The sequence below is a fragment of the Lytechinus variegatus genome, chromosome 1, assembly GCF_018143015.1.
Source record: "Lytechinus variegatus isolate NC3 chromosome 1, Lvar_3.0, whole genome shotgun sequence".
In the NCBI taxonomy this organism is placed as follows: Eukaryota; Metazoa; Echinodermata; class Echinoidea; order Temnopleuroida; family Toxopneustidae; genus Lytechinus; species Lytechinus variegatus.
Genome location: NC_054740.1, coordinates 96,178,987 through 96,197,875, shown reverse-complemented (window position 1 = coordinate 96,197,875; position 18,889 = coordinate 96,178,987). Strand labels below are relative to the sequence as shown.

General features: G+C 36.2%; 1 protein-coding gene across 1 annotated transcript in view; it reads left to right on the top strand.

Moving 5' to 3' along the window:
* Positions 1-18,889, top strand: part of LOC121405720 (anion exchange protein 3-like) — a 68,703-nt gene that overhangs the window by 9,571 nt on the left and 40,243 nt on the right. Inside the window, exon 3 of the mRNA XM_041596659.1 lies at positions 3,971-4,652. Coding sequence (XP_041452593.1) covers positions 3,971-4,652 — 682 coding nt within the window. The remainder of the gene's footprint in view (positions 1-3,970; positions 4,653-18,889) is intronic.

The following is an 18,889-nucleotide window of genomic DNA, read 5'->3' as shown; positions in this document are numbered from 1 at the left end:
TCATGTTTAGTATCAAAAAGCACTTTAGTCTCTTTACACTCTACAGTAGAGACCTCAATCTTCAGATGTATACTAGGATGAAAGCCTCTCCTCATTTTTTTCTGTTTTTTTTTCTTCAGATTCAATTGTTAATGTTAAGAATTTTCAATTAACTGGGAGTATCTTGTATTACAGATACCATTGTCTGAAGTATTTGTCTACAATGACACTTCATTCTGTTAAACCCAATTCACAGTCAAATTCCTACACCAATCTACGCTGCTTGACTATTAATGCTTGAAGCATTCCAGATTATATCAATTAAGATGTAATTAAAGAGATAAGTGCCTAACAAGATTTTGCGCTAGTTTAGTTAGAGGCCATTCTCATTACGCTTTCTAAAACTAGTTTACTGGAAACCGATTCAGGAAACCACTTTGGAAGATCGCTTTGCTAGCGTTCCCACTTGATCACACGAAAGTGGTTTTCAAAATCACTTCATGTAAAGTGCTCTTGTTACTATGGAAACGCTCTCAGTGGGTTGACACGTTTCGCGCGAAATTCGAAACTGCAGCATAGGCATTCTACACCTGTCGTGTGGAGTAGCGCGCTCAAAATGTGCGAAGATCGCTTCCCGAATAAATGGTTGTGTACTCACGCTAAAACCAGTTTAACGAGGCAAAGCGATCTTGAAAACTACATCCCGAGGAGGTTTTCCAAACTGGTTTGGAAGATCGCTTCCAAGACCGCTTTGACCATTCTCACTACGCATACGGTTAAACTAGTTTCCACTAAACTAGTTTTAGGAACGTAGTGAGAACAGCCTCTTAGTATATCTCCTTTAACTTCTTGATTTACAAAGAGGATGAAAGAGGTTCTAGAAGTATGTATTTTCATACAAACCATAGAAGTGAGATGTGCTGAAACACTCCTACTCCATGTGTAGAGCAAGAGATGTCCTTGCACTGATATTACAAAATGAATATTTGTTCATCTTGTTGTGAGAAACAAGTTCTAATCCTTGTTGATAACCTGTATGGTGTGGTGTAGTGAATCTCTAAGGTTTTATTCAAATGGGGTGTTTTACAAAGATTTAATTTTAAGTTGCGGTATAAAAGGCGTGACCGCATTGGTTAGATAGTAACATGAAGACGTGCATTACTGTGAATCAATCAGTAAGAAAGTGCGTTGCATAATTATCATGTATGCATCAGCCTATAAGTGGGACTCTAAGTCATACTTAAATCTTTGTGAAACACCCCCAGGACATGCAACAAATGTATATAATGCAGAGATGGATATTTATGAGAAAAGTTGTGTAAATGAAAGTTTTAGTTTATTTTATGCACAGCCAAAAGGCTCTAGATGCTATCTTAAAACTCCTGAGATGCATGTGAAATTAATGAACACACAGAATCTAAGCACCATTGGGTTTTTTTCAGTCTCAATGACATGGCTGCAGTTTCTATTTTTTTTTTTCTGCTTTGGATTAGATTATCTTCCTAGCACATTCACTCATAAGAACACCAGTAAAATCAAATATTTCTTTTGTAGAATAATAAGAATATTAAAAAAAATTATTGAATTTTAGCTGCACATGAATAGGGCTCTCCTTTCTACCTACTATATATGCCGAACGTTATCCTCTTCATTTTGGACTATGAAAACCATGAATCTTTGTGTAGTTATGCATGGATACAATTCACATGGATATGTGCTATTACATCGTCTCTCTCATTATTCACTTCTCATTATTTCACCCATCTCCCTCACTTATATCAGCAATGGGCATTGTGGGTATTTTGTGACAGTTAAAGTCAGTGCTGCATCCCTGTGGTGGAATATGATACCATATATTACTTTGACAGAAATGATGACAGCATGATAATAATGCAAAATGAGAAAGGCTCCGATAACAAATTATAACAACACAGAATATTTTCTTAGGAAGATGGTCTGTATCAAACTGTTGCGGACAAAGCTTGGGTATTTCGCAGGGGAATTTATGGCAAAAAAAAGCTTTGCACAGACTGCAGGGCTTTTCCCTATTCATTGCAAGAGTAGTGGAGTAGATCTTCTTTCATAAATATGATATGGTTGTAAGAAATACCCAAATGTCAAGATTCAATGAAATGTTTCAATATCAATGTGATATTTTGTATGGTTACTATTAAAGAATGCAATACTTTTAGAATTTTGAGAGAAAGTATTGAAAACAGCTCAGAAAGTAATAGGACAAAATTAAGAAAATGTGAAATATGTATTTCTGTTGTGACACAAAGTAGTTATAGTCCTATCTATTTTTATGTTAATTGAGAGAATTTTCTTTTTTCCTCAAGTCAAATTGATGCATCAAATATGAAATTCTGTAAAGTGGACTGTGTGTAAAATATGGATGAGAAAGCCTTGACAAACATACATTGAAAAGCCTTAATGATAATAATAATGAAACAGTTCTTGTATAGTGCCTTGAAATGCAGATATTAATTACACAGATAGTGAAGTAGCAATATGTTATCCTGGACTTCATTTTATTTCCTGACAAGATGTACAAGTAGTTTTCAGGAAGTTGATTTACAATGTATTGTGTTTGGTGTACATGATTTCAGTAATGAGATGATTTCTATTATGTTTGAATCAGAAGGGTATTATGGGAACTAAAAGGGGTAAAAAAATAAACACTTTCCATTTTATGTGAATTTCATTCAGGATCTAAAATGAAAAAATTCTCTTGCAGCTAATCAATGATGGCGGAAGCCAAACAGTTTAGGGGGGGGTCCACCTGAAATTTTGGGATGGACACAGATAAAATTGGACAAGCAAAAAAAAAAGGTTATCAACATAAATTATGGGGGGGGGATCTCGCGCCTTTGGACCTTACTGCACATGCTCACAACTTGAAGAACTGTCTCTTACGGTATGTTTATGGGCGGTGTGGATGCAGGAATAATTATCAAGTACTTTTTAGCCTAAAAAAGTTCATGTAATTTAACAGGGATTCTTGTGATCAAGGCAGTTTGAAACCTAATTGCCCATCTAGCTTCTGAGATGACGTATCTCCTGATACATTAATTGGTTCTGAACTCAGAGGCATCGTTTTGTTTTAATGACTCTTGTTTGTCTTGCTCTTCTCATCACCTTCATAATCTATGGATATTGGGCAGAGAAATGTCAAAGCCATGAATTATGGTCTCCTTAAACACTTCACAGGGGACGATACTCATTTATTTGTATTCTCTAGAGTAGACAGCGGCTCATCTTTAATTGGGTAGGATATCATAGCATGCTTGATTGTTCACTGGTTGTATTAGTCGTGAAACTCTTCTTTCACTCAGCATATTGAATCAGTTTGGTAATAAAGAGACTTGCATATTCAATACAGTAATTTCCATATCTTAAAACTTATGTATTCAGCATCTTTCATTCTATTCTGTCTCCTTTCACACCCTTTCTTGTTTTCTTTTGTATGAGTTGATACCTAAGTTTCTCTCTGATAAAATGTGTCCAGTTTCTTTTTCTTTTTTTTTCTTTCCTGTCTGATTCTGATATGTCTGTGGATATATCTTTGAGGTCATTTCCTAAATATTCATTTTCAGTATGTCTTTCTCTTTCCTCTAACTCTTCTATGCGTGATTTCTTGTTTAATTTCATTGTGTCTTTTGTTCCTACCCATCCATATTTCTCCTTGTGGCCATCCATCATCCTTTCGATCTAACTTTGCTGTCCCATTTAGCATTTTTGTGATTCCCTTCTCCCTTCTCACTACTCCTCTCTGTCTCTTTTACAGGGTACATACCCAGGAATCCCACTAGAGAATTAGAGATGTTAAGCTGATTAGGAATATGCATTGCTGTAATTTCGTGTCACAGATTGACTAGGATATGTGCAATATCTGTCAAGGTTTGACACCTACACGTAATTGGCTTTTGGCTCTGACATCAGTAAACCCCAGACATTTGGTAATTTTTTTAAAATTCTACCTTTTCTACAGGTGTGAGTCCTTTGGCAAGGTTCTCATCTCCACCGGAACAGGTCTGGGTTCTTGATGAGGAAAGGCGAAAGGCTGCTGATCAACCCCGTACAAGCAGCACCGAGAAAAACCTAAACTACCCTTCAAAGCCTACTCCCTCCAATGTGGCTCAGCACCTTTTGAACCGAGGAAGCAGTGAACGAATAAAGGGAGACCGGAGTGCCATGATGTACCCTCAGATTATCTCCAGGGGTACAAGTAGACATCTCCGAAGTTGTTCTGCAGAGAATCTACCTGCAATCCCAAACAGAGGAAGTGGTTCTGAGGCCAAACCAGGTATGGAAGCTCGTAGCAGCTCAATGAATGACATTGTAAGGATGGATCCATCACTCCAGATTCCAGTGATTGGAGTCGAGGAACCTTCCGACCAAGAGGACCAAAAGACGTCATCTGACCGTGAAGATGACAAGATCCAATCCAAAGGGACCGAACAACCCAAATCTCCTGTCAGCTCTCCACCTCTACCGAGATTCTTGAATCCAGACCTGGCAAAACGACTGTCACTTCCTAATGAAGGGAGTGGCAGTAGTCTATCTACTAGAACTGGAAGTGACAGTGATCTTAGTTACACTGGTAGTATTACACCAGATATTAATGAATGCAGGAGAAATGTTGGAGAGAGAGGTCAATTACGTAAAAGCAGGTAAGAATCCCAAGTTTGGCTTTTACTTTTCTTGCCTCTAAATGTAATATGTTTCTACATGATATTCATTGCTCGCTATATTTTAATCTAAAGTTTTGTTTCAAGGTAGGAAATAAGTGTCTGATATTAGACCATGATGCAACACCAGTAACAATTGTTTTTCCATGACATCAGAGAATCAAGTCACAAAGGAATTGACCCTTCTAACTTACAGTGTTACTAATTATAACATAGAGCCTTATTTGCCATTAGCCATGAAATGGTAATCCACTCAATGCAAGTCCCTGAAGCTTACATTTTCAGAGTCGCTATTTAAGTACAGGTTCACGAGGGTCTATTCCCTTTACTCCGTTGTGTCATGATGTGATGAGATGGGAATTTGATATCTTACATCTGTCAGAGATGAGAGATGCTATCCTGAAAAGCATAGAAAGAAAGGTAAAAAAAAATGCATTTTATTGAAGTTCAAAAGGTTAGTTACATGTAGATGAATAGATCAATGAAATACATCTTCTTGTGGATTGTTATAATGAAAATGACAATGGTGATAATGACAATGGTGATGATGATGATGATGGATGATGATGATAATGAGGATGATGGTGATGGTGATACATTAATGCAAGACAAAAGAAGCAAATTATTCAAGTTTCTTGAACGTTAGTAGAATAACATGCAGATATCTATTTTCTTTCTGTAGGAAAATATTGAAAACAAATTATGATGACTTGTAGATATGTTGAAGCTATCCACCCTCTTCAAAATTCCCCTTATGCTGTTAGCAGGTAAATTGATGATGTGTAATATAAGTAGGTTATCCTCTAGGGAAGGAGATGTGTGGTATGAAGATGACGCTTGTTTGATATAATATTTATCCATGCCCGGAAGCATGAACACTCGTTTGTGTATCTTTAATTTTTAACTGCTCCATAACAAAAAGTTGAGATGAGGGATGTTCGTGTTTATCCATCAAATCATGCAATGCAAACATTGATTCGAATCAAGCTTGACTCTGCCTGACATATGCCATGACTTAGTCATTGATCGACATTTTTTCTGCCTCAATGATACAATAATGTTATTCATAGTTTTTAAATAGAAATTTAAGTACATGTATCATTCTGGGGTTTTCTGGACTTTTTAGATAAGGGTGAACATTTCAGAACAAACTTATTCAATCTAAATCAGATAATTGCCTACAACAGATACATGTATGACGTATGTTTTGAAAAATCACATATTTAAAAAAAAATCTGTGATTTCTGTCTCCAGTATCAACTGACAAGTTAACCTCAGATCTGGGGAGCGTTTCAGGAAAGGACTTGTCAGACGTTTTATCCGACAGTTACTATAGTAACAGTGTTTCTCAACCAATCATAATCCAGGAAAGTTGTCAGATCTGACAACTTGTTGGACAAAAATATTGATGAAACACCCCCAAAAATATAAATAAATCACTGAAATACAAGAGAGTGTTATCATGGTATGGTTTCCTTAAAAATCCTTTTCATTCTTGATATTCAAATGATTATTTTTTCATTGTATAGCGAACCTATGCCATAATGCCTGTTTGTTTGCCATGTTATCTTCAGGTAACACAGAGGAGGTGAAAGTGTATCTTATATCCAATATGTCAGCAGGTGGCTTGAAGCTTCTGATTGTCTGTTAGAGGGATCATCAACCCCAAAAGGCATATCAAAAATATGGATTTTCTTCATTGTCACTGCTCCTGACGATGTCAAGTCCCCTTGTGATGATAAAAGGGGCTTAATTGGTTCATTCATCTGCAATATGTCAGGCAATACACTATAGCTGGTAATCTCAGTGAACAATACTGGGTCAATGTTGATTGAGCTTCCCTTCAAGTCTTTAGTCCTTTGGTAGATGTGAGCTTTATTTTTTGAAAGGGAAAGGTTTATTCTTGATCTCTGGGATACAGTAATCTACAGAATTTTAAGATGATAATTGCTCTTTGACTAGTATTATCTGGTTATCAACCCTTTACCTTGCTACTTTAGTACCCACCCTAAAATACACCTAATACAACTTTCAAAGTTTTTTTTATATAGAACTAGAGAACAAAAGTTATTGATAAGTCTTTGAAAGTTATTGAATAGTGCAATTGTATCAATAAAATTTGATTGATAAATCTATATTGAAAATCAATAGTTTTTCTAAAATGATATCAGTACCTATGCAGAGAGTGACTCCATTTTGCCAATTTAGTCTTGCATCTTGAGCAATGCTAATGTGGTGTAATCCGCAAATGCTGTAGGGCTCTCTTGCTGATGAACACCGACTTAAAATCAATATAAGGATACCAGTGCTGGTTAGGATTATAGACCTGTATGAAGGATACACGCCGGTAATTATGCTGAATTATGGGGGAGGCAGCATTGCAGAAATCCTTTATAGAATATTCTCCAATCATATTCATTTAAAATATGGGCTGAGCTACATGCATGCTGGCAACAAAATGAAAACCAAGCCATGCCCTTATGCATAAAGCTAACCTTTTAGGATGTCTCTGCCATTCATGATATCTTCCATTAAAACCTTGATTTTGGTTGTCTGTTGAGTGATACTGTAATGGTAGAAAATCAATAGTACTACACTCTTCTGCAATGATCCCTTAGAAGGGAGAGTTAAGTGAACATCGGTAACTTAAACATGAAATGTTAATGTAAGTACTCTGCATTAGACAGATAAACTTGGAAGAGAGAAGAAGAGATAGACAGGAAGAAACAGAGAGAAATTGACTTCCTGACAGGCAGACACACATAGATGAATAGGGAGCTGTGCTTTCAGAGGTAGATATGAATTTAGAAAGACTAATTGAAAGAGAGAATTCATGGACAATCTTTATTTCATAATTTAACATGGAGCTTAAGGGGAATATCATCCATGGTATGCTTTTATATGTATTTCTTTTTAGTACTGGATTGATAGTTCTGATGATAAGACAACAGTACACATGAACTATATCTTGTTTTGGAAAATGTTATTTTATGATCACAAGAGTTTATGAGAAAAAAAATTCAGTATGGCAACTTAATTGTGTCATGCTTAATGAAGACTGAGACACCACCTCTGAAACAGAAGATGACTAAAATAAAAGTGATCATAGTTATCTTTTGAATCCAGCTGAAAATAAAATCCGGTTCGGATCAGAATGAATGATGGCTTGAAGGAAACGTTAGATCACTACTTGGGCTGGCATTTCATGGTGGTTTAGATGTCTTCTGCACCTGACTTTCAGCAATCCCCAGAAAGGATATAGATTCTCCATGATCATTGATTACTGGTCTAATGTTTATCTTATTGATTACATTCCTGAGGAACATCGCAGGGTATTACTACCATTGCTGCTGATGTTATTTGTTTTGTACCACTGCCTTCATAGGATTAATACTTGAAAGACGTTTTTTGTTCATACATGTATTCTTCATTTTGGTTCCTGTATCAGAGTGTCTCGTAGAGGTAGTTGGTATTGATATTGAAAATTATGGCTGAAAAATGGTCCAAAGAGTATCACATCACTTTAGGTTTAATAGTTTTACAGAATATTAAAGTAATCATACCCAGTTTAACAATATATTTTATTCAATTACATTGTTCAGGAATTGATTAAAATTTTGATTTAGTATTGAAATTTTAGTATTATGATTCCACCGATATGAAAAATGTCATCTAAATGTTTTTCATGTTGAAACTTAATACATGTAAATGGTATTTATTTAAATGGAACTAATTACCACAAACCTTTGCCCATATTTCAATTAGTGAATTGCTACCCTTACTTCTTCAAGGTGCCAAATTCAACCTAGCTCACGTGCAGTGCATCAAAACACCTGGTGGCGGATTGATTACCCTTCTCAAATGTTCTCTTTTTTCTTATAGAGATTTTTGAGAGATGATCTCGAGTATTAAAGATTCAATCTTCTATGCGGTAAAATCAGGCCAACTGCATCGGGTAAACCTTAGGGAACATAAATGAGAGTTCGTAAATCTGCTGCTGCTTTGGAATTAATACTACTTTGATTGATCAAAGAGCCTCTATATTGGAGGATTTCGGTGCCGTGAGGGAGGGGGGGGGGGAGGTGTGGAGTCTGAGGTGGTAGTTGGGGTGATGCAAACCTGAAGATGACACCTTAGATGGAAGGGATTTTTTAAAGATGAGATTACCTCTTCTTTAAAATGTTTGTGATCAATGAGTAAAAATTGGCCTCATTTGTAAAATTTTACAAGTGATGATAATATATTCTTAATACATGGGAGGAACTAGTTGGTCATGACCCCCCCCCCCCCCTTCTTGTCTCATCTCATGAAATCATTTTGTTATGATGACACCCAGTATCTTGTCTTTTTGACTTGTCTTCATGTTGACAAAGTCCATTTCCTGATACCCAATATATCATCTTCTTGTCTGTTAATGTTCACACTTTCTCATCCTGAAATCGTGCTTCTGTTGATTTCCAGCTTCCACATCTAGGAGTTAAAAGTAGAGCAAATCAGTTTGATTTATGGCTATATTATCTTTAATGATGCCTAAGAGTCATACATGAGTTATGGCCTGTTGCAAACCATAAAGGATGTTCTACAAACATTTCCATGACATAAGCTGTCTATCCTACCATGTAAGAATAATAAAGAGTACCCTCTCCACCTCCCATGTGTCTAAAATCATTGATGGAAGTGTGGGTTTGTTTCAAGGGGCCTGTTTCCTCCTGGCATATATGCATGTGTCCCCACTGTATTCATAATAGTATGGTTACAAAATACCAGTATATTGAAATGGTTCACGCCTCAAATACCTGATAATTTACTTTGTGTATTCGCACCTGCCTGGACCAGTTCAAGTTGTTGAGTTCTGTGTAGAAACAAGACTCTAGTATTCCAAAGATGCATTATACTTGTCTCACAAGAGTCACAGCAAAGTTCTTGCAATTTCTTTTTGCTCTCTGACAGGGAGACTTCCTGCAGATATTCTATAAATATGGGGGGGGGGGGGGAGGGGGATGGGGGTGGTTGATATTGCAGGGATATCATACTGGCAGAATAAGTGGTATTTCCATATTGCGTTGAACTCTTTCTCAGAAAATAGCAAGTATTTCGGTGGTTTGCCAGGTGTGGAGGTAACTGTGTGTGGTTTGGCAGGTGCGAAAGTAACTGTATGTATAAAGGCCACCGCACACCTTACGACCCGACTGGTTGGCGACTGAGTGAGGGGAGATGAATCGCACGGCCGTCATAAGCCTCGACACCGCACACCTTGCGATCCGATCTGCGACTCACGCATGCGCTTTTTTTTTTGGCACAGCATCTGAGAAATTGCGCTTACTATTGCGTATGCGCGTTGTTTTTCATAATACGCATTATGCAACTCTGCTGTCTGATTGGCTGGAGGTTGGATTGAGCTTGCGATCAAGTCATAAGGATTCGAAATGTCAAATCCTTGCGATTTTTTTTGCAACTTGTCTCTGACCGGTCTGCGACGCTCAACCTGACAAGAGCTGTGACACCACATCTCCCCTCACCCAGTCGCAAGCCAGTCCGCGACCGGCGGGTCGTAAGGTGTGCGGTGGCCTTAAGATACCACTACTGCTACTCCTATGTGTTAGGCATTGAAAAAGTGCTCCTCATGAAAAATGGCCCTTTTTAATAGTGAGCTTGGCATGTTTTCAAGCATGATACATGTTTTGCAAATTTAAAGTTACCTATTAAAGTGTGGTAACTGAATACATTTAGAAATTCCTGAAATATACGAATAAAAATTAATACCAAGCAAATAAAAGTCAAATGAACATGAAATAGCGCATGAGGCTAGGTTTCATGACCTTTTTTTTTCTTAAGAATTTCTCTGTATCTAGTAAATTCTACTTTCAAAACAATTTTTTCTAGTTCACTTTTGGCCTTTGAGTAGGTTTATATTGGATATACAGGTGTATTTTATTAGAATATTCTTTTCTTAAATAATTTTGGGCATGAAAAGCAAATGGAATACCTAATCCACTTTACTAGTAACATGGTTTATAACAGCTATGCTTAGAAGTATCTTCAAAACCTTATTTATATTGGGAGTCTGTTTTGAAACTCAATATATAGTGCACTGTGATAAAGTATAGGATATGGAAATTGAATATTAAAGGACAAGTCCACCCCAAAAAAAACTTGATTTGAATAAAAAGAGAAAAATTCAACAAGCATAACACTGAAAATTTCATCAAAATCGGATGTAAAATAAGAAAGTTATGGCATATTAAAGTTTCGCTTATTTTCAACAAAATAGTTATATGAAAGAGCCAGTTACATGCAAATGAGAGAGTTGATGACATCACCCACTCACTATTTCTTTTGTATTTTATTATATGAAATATGAAATATTTTTATTATCTCATCATTGTCATGTGAAATGAAGTTTCATTCCTCCCTGAACATGTGGAATTCCATTATTTTAACATTTTGTGCTTCAGGCAAGGAGGTCCTAATCGTCAAATTCGTAAAAATTGAAAAATTGTATAATTCACACAATAAAAAACAAAAGAAATAGAGAGTGAGTGACATCATCGACTCTCTCATTTGGATGTAACTGGCTCGTTCATGTAACTATTTTGTTGAAAATAAGCGAAACTTTGAAATGTCATAACTTTCTTATTTTACATCCAATTTTGATGAAATTTTCAGCATTGTGCTTGTCTGATTTTCTCTATTGATTCAAATCAACATTTTTCTGAGGTGGACTTGACCTTTAATTGATATTTACTTCACCCAATCATATCAGAATAATATGAGTATGTTAAAAGTCCTTGAAATACTGCAGTGATAATTGAATTACATGGTAAATCCAATGCTAAAACAGCAATGTATGTAATAACAGAAGGTATTTTTTTTAATCTATGATTGCACAAGGTATGAATATTTTAAGATTTTTGTTTAGATATATATGATTGTACATGCCATGTAGGGTTTTAAAGTAGCACAGAATTAAAAATCTTGTACCAGAAAAATTTACTAAAAAGGTATAAAAGGGAAAGAGGCCTCCTCTTGCCAACATGTTTGAAACTAATTCTATGATTCACAAATATAACACTCGAAACAGTAAAAAACTACATTATCTGGAATATTGATACGCAATATATGCAAAAAAACAAATATACAGGGCCAACAGTATGGAACTAATTACCAACTTCGATTACGGAGAATGTCTTTTTGAATACCTTCAAAAAAAATCTCAAAGTGTATCTGTTGTCATATTAATTTAATCTGAATTTGGATTTTAGCCTATAATATTAATTTAATTTTACCTGAGAGAGAGATGGGTGGGGGGTGAGGGAGTTGGGACATCGGGCAGGTGGGGATAGGGGGGCAAGACGTTTAATTCAAATACATACGCCATCTAATATTATTATTATCATTATTATATTTGTATTTTGTTAACTTTTGGACTCCTGCCATTCACAAGCTTTTTTAAAAGCTTTTTACAGGTGTTCCATTTTCAATTTATTTCTATCACAATATTAATTTACTATGCTTATGTATTTGATCTATTTTTGTATGAACATGTGTATTTCAAATGTACATATTTTGTTGTTGTTTTTTTAATGGAAAAGAATAAATGAATTGAATTGAATTGAATGGTGGGATGTGGTTTGGGAGGCATAGAAAATAGTTGGGAATAGTCATGAATTCAACAACTTATTCAAGAATGGAAGTGGAAAGTATCTTGATTTCTGCGGTACCATCACCATTTATTGTAGCTATTAGCTCAACTTGAACATCTTGCTAGATGTTGTAACCTGTTACCTGTCCTCCAGATGCCTAGTGTCACATAGGGCCACCACTGAACATCTCCACCCTGACCTGTCAGCTGCCACACCTCTGGCTTCTGTCCACGTCCTCCATCCAGTCAGGGTCCTTTCTTTTTGTACTATTTGCTGCCATGTTGTTTTGGGCTTGCCCCTTTTTCTTGCCCTCCTGGTGCCCAATTCAATACAGTGGTGCAGACGCTTGCAGGTTATTTCCCCCTAAATGTGTGCCCAATAAATCTCTATCTTCTCAATATTGTGCTCAGTTTTTTACAGTTTCTCAGAAACTGCTTGATATTGTAGCTCATCAATTTCCGATGCTATTTCTGTAATCTTGCAATAGGAAATTCAATGTTTAGCTCAAGGAAGCAGGTGGAAAGAAATCTAAAAGTGAAAACCAAAATTATCAGCAGCTGCTATCCTTTCCCAAGCAGGGGCCGCGGGAGCCCCCAGACCCACCCCCCCCCACTTTTTTCTTTTCTAAAGCCATGTACGAAAAACATGAAAATGACCATATGATTGTGATTTTTTGCATGGTCAGCCCCCCCCCCCACTGAAAACCATTCCGCGGCCCCTGCCCAGGTCCTTTCCTTTCTCATCCTTTTTTAAATTAAAGGATGTATTTCGAGGTACTTGTATTTTTATTATATACTTGTGTTTGAGTTTCATGTTCTATTTGGTATGTTTTAATTATCTTTTGTTCAATATTAAGAATATGAGAGTGAAAAATAAAATTATTTCCTTTCTCTAATACTCATAAAAAGTTCTCTTTATGCAAATCAATAAGATATTTTAGGATGACGAAAATGGTGTAGTTTAACAAAAAAATTCATTTGAAGTCAGTGCAAATTTGAGCAAGTCCAAGCAGTATAAGTCTACCATCATTCAGCTTGTAAATTCTAGGTAAACACAGTCGTATTAATCCCTATTCCATTTATTTATTTTGTCTGCCTTGAAACCATGGCAACAGTTATTTGAATACATTTCAGGAAAATATATGATAGTAAAGACTAAAGTCAATCAGAGTCCTATGGTGTCCAGATTTCTGGTGCTTTGATTATTGTTTCAAATTGAATGCCATTGTTTGATATAGGAGGAATGGGGACAACATATTGGAATACACACTCTGATTCAATATCCTGAATGTAATTTCATGAATTCTGTTTTCATTCAGATTATAAAAAAGGTCATAATTTTGATAAAGAAGAGTGACTAATATCTTGTTTATGTAATTGCTCTCGGTAACTTTTATGGAAATATATATCGTTAGGTGAATATATAAATCGCCTTGCTTGATTTGATAAAGATGATGACTGATATCCAAAGAGCAAATAAATTAGTACTTCGGGGTTGTATCATTGCTTTAACATTCCTTTCCCACTACCAAGGAAGTCATTGTGTGACCTGCTAGTGGACAGGTCACTCCAGTCGGAAATAAACTAGTCATAGAAGAGATTACCAATTTCATAAATTGTCATAAAAATCAGTTATTTGTACAGGTACCATCATAAATACATTGCGTAACACTTCAGGAGTCATGGTATGACACTGTGCATGGTGTATGATCATGATCACAGAGATATTGGGCGTATTGTCTCCATTGTTTAACATTAAATATGGGTGGGCATGTTATAATCTGTACATTGATTACATTTCTAATTGTATTCAGCTGTATGTCTTGAGATGCTTGCTTTGACCAAGATCGAAGTGAAGGATAATAGGGGAGGGGTTGTACCAAAGATAGACCGGTATTGAGCCCCTCAAAAATAGACAAACTGAATAGTTTAAGTTATGAGGATAAATGATCATAGATCACTCCATAAACTGTCTAATAAATCAACATTATTGAATCTCCTGTTTATTGTGTATTCATGCAAGTGTGCCAGCTAAACTTCAGTGAGAGTAACTTTAGTAATAAATAACATACTAGTGAATGTTATTATTATTATTCATAATTATTATTTGTTTGGCATCACCTGAGCAGCGGAGACCTAGAGTGAACTGAATCACCATGACCTACAGCTTTTATTAGCCTGATATATCTGATTGGGGGGGAATGCAGGTGGACCACTAGACCGGGGGGTTCCCCCTATTCTTATACGAATAGAGTGCATTAGGTTCTTAACGTGTGAAGCTGGTAACTCTCCTCTACACAGGGTCTCTATTTAATATCCTATCAGAGGGACGGAATGTTTTTCACTACAACATAGCCTGCATCTGTGTAACAGGTGATGGGCACGTATACAAACATCAAATGAATCCAACCCACCGACCCTTAGTTCGACGGGCAGATGCTTTACCGACCGAACTAGTAGCTCTCGCTCTTATTATGTTGTTTCTCAGGTTTGATATACAATGTGAAGTTCATTTTTCATCCTCTGACATTTCTAGACAAATATAGCAATCAGGGATGTACTGATATTGCTCCCTGTCATAAAACTTGAGATGCTTGTAGCTTCCTGCACTTTTCATCCATCAATATTTCAGTGCAAGGTTATGGAGAGAGGATGTTGCTTTTTTAGGTCATTTATTTATTCATATACATGGTCATCATCATGTTAATTTTCTTCGTTTTTAAAATTTGAATGAGAGTATATTACAGCTGAGTCTTTACAGCTTCTCTGTTTTGGAACAGTAACCAAAGACTATAAATATTAACCCACTATACGGTCTATACTTCATTATCTAGATCAATATATCAAATAAATCTGTCACATTATTTCCAAACATTTAATCTACCAAATATAGCTACCAAAATAATAATACCAAGTAAAATTTCTCAATTTTCTTGCATTTGCTTATAACTTTATTATCTTTGTGCACGAGTGTGGCCATGTTTCATTTGTATGGTACCTTTATTACTCCTCTGAAGAATTTTTTGTTTTTATTTTTCAGATTGCATTGATTGTAATTGGTTTTGGAATCGGTAATTGGTTATAATGGATTATTTGTCACAAAGAAATGTGTCTAAATGTATACATGTAATATTCTTTTCTGAAGCATTGCCTCCATCTATATGATTTATTAATGTTCAGCATCTTTCATTCACATTGTTGTTTTAAAATGCCTTTTCCTTATTGAGTAAAACCAGGATGTGATGGTTGACTTCAGGTTCAATGAAGCCATTTTCAAGACTAAATTAGCTGTGGTGTCATTTTCAATTCATTGCATCTCATAAGGGTGCTTTCATCAACATGCAATATTGAGCTCTTTGGTCATTTTCAAAGTACATGTATTGGACTCTTGAATTTTCACCCCTTTCCCCCTTTCCCCCTTTCCTTTTCTAGTTCCCCATCTTTTTTCCATCTCTCTGTCCTTTTCTCCCTCTTCTGGCTTTCTAGAGCAGTGGAAGATTTTGAACCAATTCTTCTCTTGCATTGCGTTTATTTTTCTTCATTCGAGCCCCATTTAAATGACTGTATTTCAAGTATTGCAGCATAGAGTGACTGCCTTTTTTCCCCTCTCAATCCCATTTAACTTGGATGATGTCTAGCGCCATCTGTAGACAGAAACATTATAATGAAGCTAATTATAATACTGGTAATTGCGCAGCGTGATCAACACGACATACTCACTGCTAGTGCCCATGCATGTGCATGTAAAGGTTATTATTCAAAAAGGACTATTTGATGTTGGAGAATTTAATACTAGTTTACCAACATATTTCACAAATGGTGATGGGTCTAACTGCCTCTAAGCCCCTTTCTTAGTAAGATACACTTATGTTGGTACCATATTTGTTGCAGACTGACTTCAAGTCCATTGCTGCAATTAGAGTTACAGTAGATATAACATGAAATCAGTATTAAGATGCATACATAGCATGTACATAGCTCTGAGAGCTACACACTTTCTGAATGAGAATCATGCTTCTTGGTGTAAATACATGTAAGTTTCACTACCGAATGAGTATTAGTCCAGTCAATCTAGCCAAAATAGGGGGGTGACCCGCCACTAATTGCAACACTTGATTTTCCACTGCAATGCTTTCCAGGAAGGTCCCCTTAACAACATACTAAAAGTCCCAAAAAATCCAAGCAGTGGAAATTTATGAAATTTGCATATTATGCAAATTAGCCATAAAAAGTTAGAAAAATAAGGAAAATAGTCCAAAGATTACAAATTAAGCGTCCAAAACAATTTAATTTGAGCGACAAGTAATGATAAATAACTGTATTCAATGTTTTTATTCAAAAGCGCAAACAAATCTACCTCATTTGCATATTATGCAAATAAGCATCCTTATATGGAAATATTTCAAGATATTGTAATTGTTCTCATATAGACTGCTTGAAAACATTTGATTTATGTAGAAATTTATATGCTACTATCACTTAGCATGAGAATTCATCACAATGCCTGAAGATTAATTTGCATATTATGCAAATTAGCCATTAAAAATAGGAAATAAGGAAAATGATCCAAAGATTATATTATTAAATGTCAAAAGCAATTAATTTGAACAAAATTTTAATGATGAATAAATAAGTACAATGTTTTTCTTTTAAAAAGCTAGCAAATCTGCCTCATTTGCATATTATGCAAATAGGTATCCATATATGGAAAATGTCACGATATTTTGATTTTCTCACATTGACTGTTGTTCAAATCATTATGCTGCTATCACTAAGCATGCATATTTATCCTAATATAATTTGTATTTAAGGGAAATACTGGAAATGTGCTCTTCGCGTCCGAAAGCCATGCTGTTAGTCTGACAAGATGAAGCGATTGGCAAGAACAAAGCACATTATTTGAAATTGGTGAGTAGTTTGTTAGAGCTGACATCCCTTTCTTATATGGATGAGAACGACAGAAGGGAGGCCAAGAAAAGCAAACTTATGGCAGGTGAGATCTGATGAGTAGTCTCATTAAGAAGTGTAACAGAGATTCCATCTGGCCTAGTAGCTTCATGCAGATTGTTTTCTTTAACAATTTCTTCAGTAGTTTGGCTACACCCGCTTGACTCTGGCCATGTCTGGGTCACAACAGGGTTCCAGGACTTGCAGAGCAGCGTCATCATCATCATGATCAGTGGTAAATACTAAGACTAAAAAATCTGTTGTCGTCCAATGTAGTCACGGCGCATGATATTAAGGGCTTCCAACATGCTAGTTGTTACAGCCTAGATCATTGCCAATCCGGTCAACAAATTATGTACTATAGGCTTGTCTACAAACCATTCTATGGTCCTCCTTCATGCATTGTAGCTATTCTGAGCTTCACCTTACTGATGCTCAACATGCGCAAGCCTTCCTATAAAACTTTTCTTCCGACACAATTTATGTCCAGTGTCTCATTGAGGCAACTTGTGTCGGAAGAAGACAAGGGTAATGGTTTGGTTCTTGTCAAAGTCCTCTTGATTGACATTCAATCTCCTATGCTCGACTTGTCGGATTTCAGTACAGAGAGTTGTATGATTGTCCAAAGTACATCTGCATGACACTATGAAATTCAGCATTCCTCCAGAAGACATCCTTAGTCGTACCATAATTTCTGAAAGGTTTAGTCCTCTGTATACCCTCACGGTACACCAATGAGTAACACAAAGTGGCAAACGAATCCTGGAATGGGTACACACTGTGTAATCAATGTTGGATGGTATTGATAGTGATGTTAAGGGTGTTCCGTTATGTTGTGTCCTCTTGTTCGAAAGGCAATAATCTGGCTTAGTCCTTCATCTGTTAACGTCTACTTGGTTGTTCATTGTCTCACTAAGGAATTTCCATTTGCCATAAATATCAGGAAATTGATATTATTTGCATACGATTTGCTTAGAAACTATAGCTGCAATATATAGAGATAGTTGCCATCCTCAGGAGATTCATCAAAGAGGAAAGAACAGAAAACAGATACTTCATCCTGAAGCAGCAACTGGATTCAGCAAGGACGTCTAATCATGATTCCTGTATCTGAAAAGATGTCTATATACACTTTAAGCCTTTATCATGACTTTATGAATGGCTTTCATGTCGCTCGTATGGGCATATGCTCATTGGTATTTGTAAACCATGCCCAGGGATCTCGTGATCCAAGGAAGTTACTCATATTCACCACCAAGACAAGTGGTGTGCAACAGGGACCAAATATTCAAAGCTAACGAGCTTTTATTTGTACTGGGTGTGACATCTTGTACTGATCACTTGACAATCAAGGAGCATGCTAGCGTGGACTATACTAGCAAGAAACGCAAAGACTCTACCAAGTCAAGGAGAGAGCAGGACTTGGATAGAAATATGAAGCATTCAAACTGTAAGACCCAGGTAGAACTGACTCATCATTGCACAATATGAGTGGGGTATCTGCTCCGGTGGTAACTGCTCATGAAAAAAGTCAATATCAACCAAGCAAGGTCATCAAGATTACATATATATAATCTACGTGGAATTTTAGAGGAAAATATCATAAGTTTTCTTGATTATTTATAACATG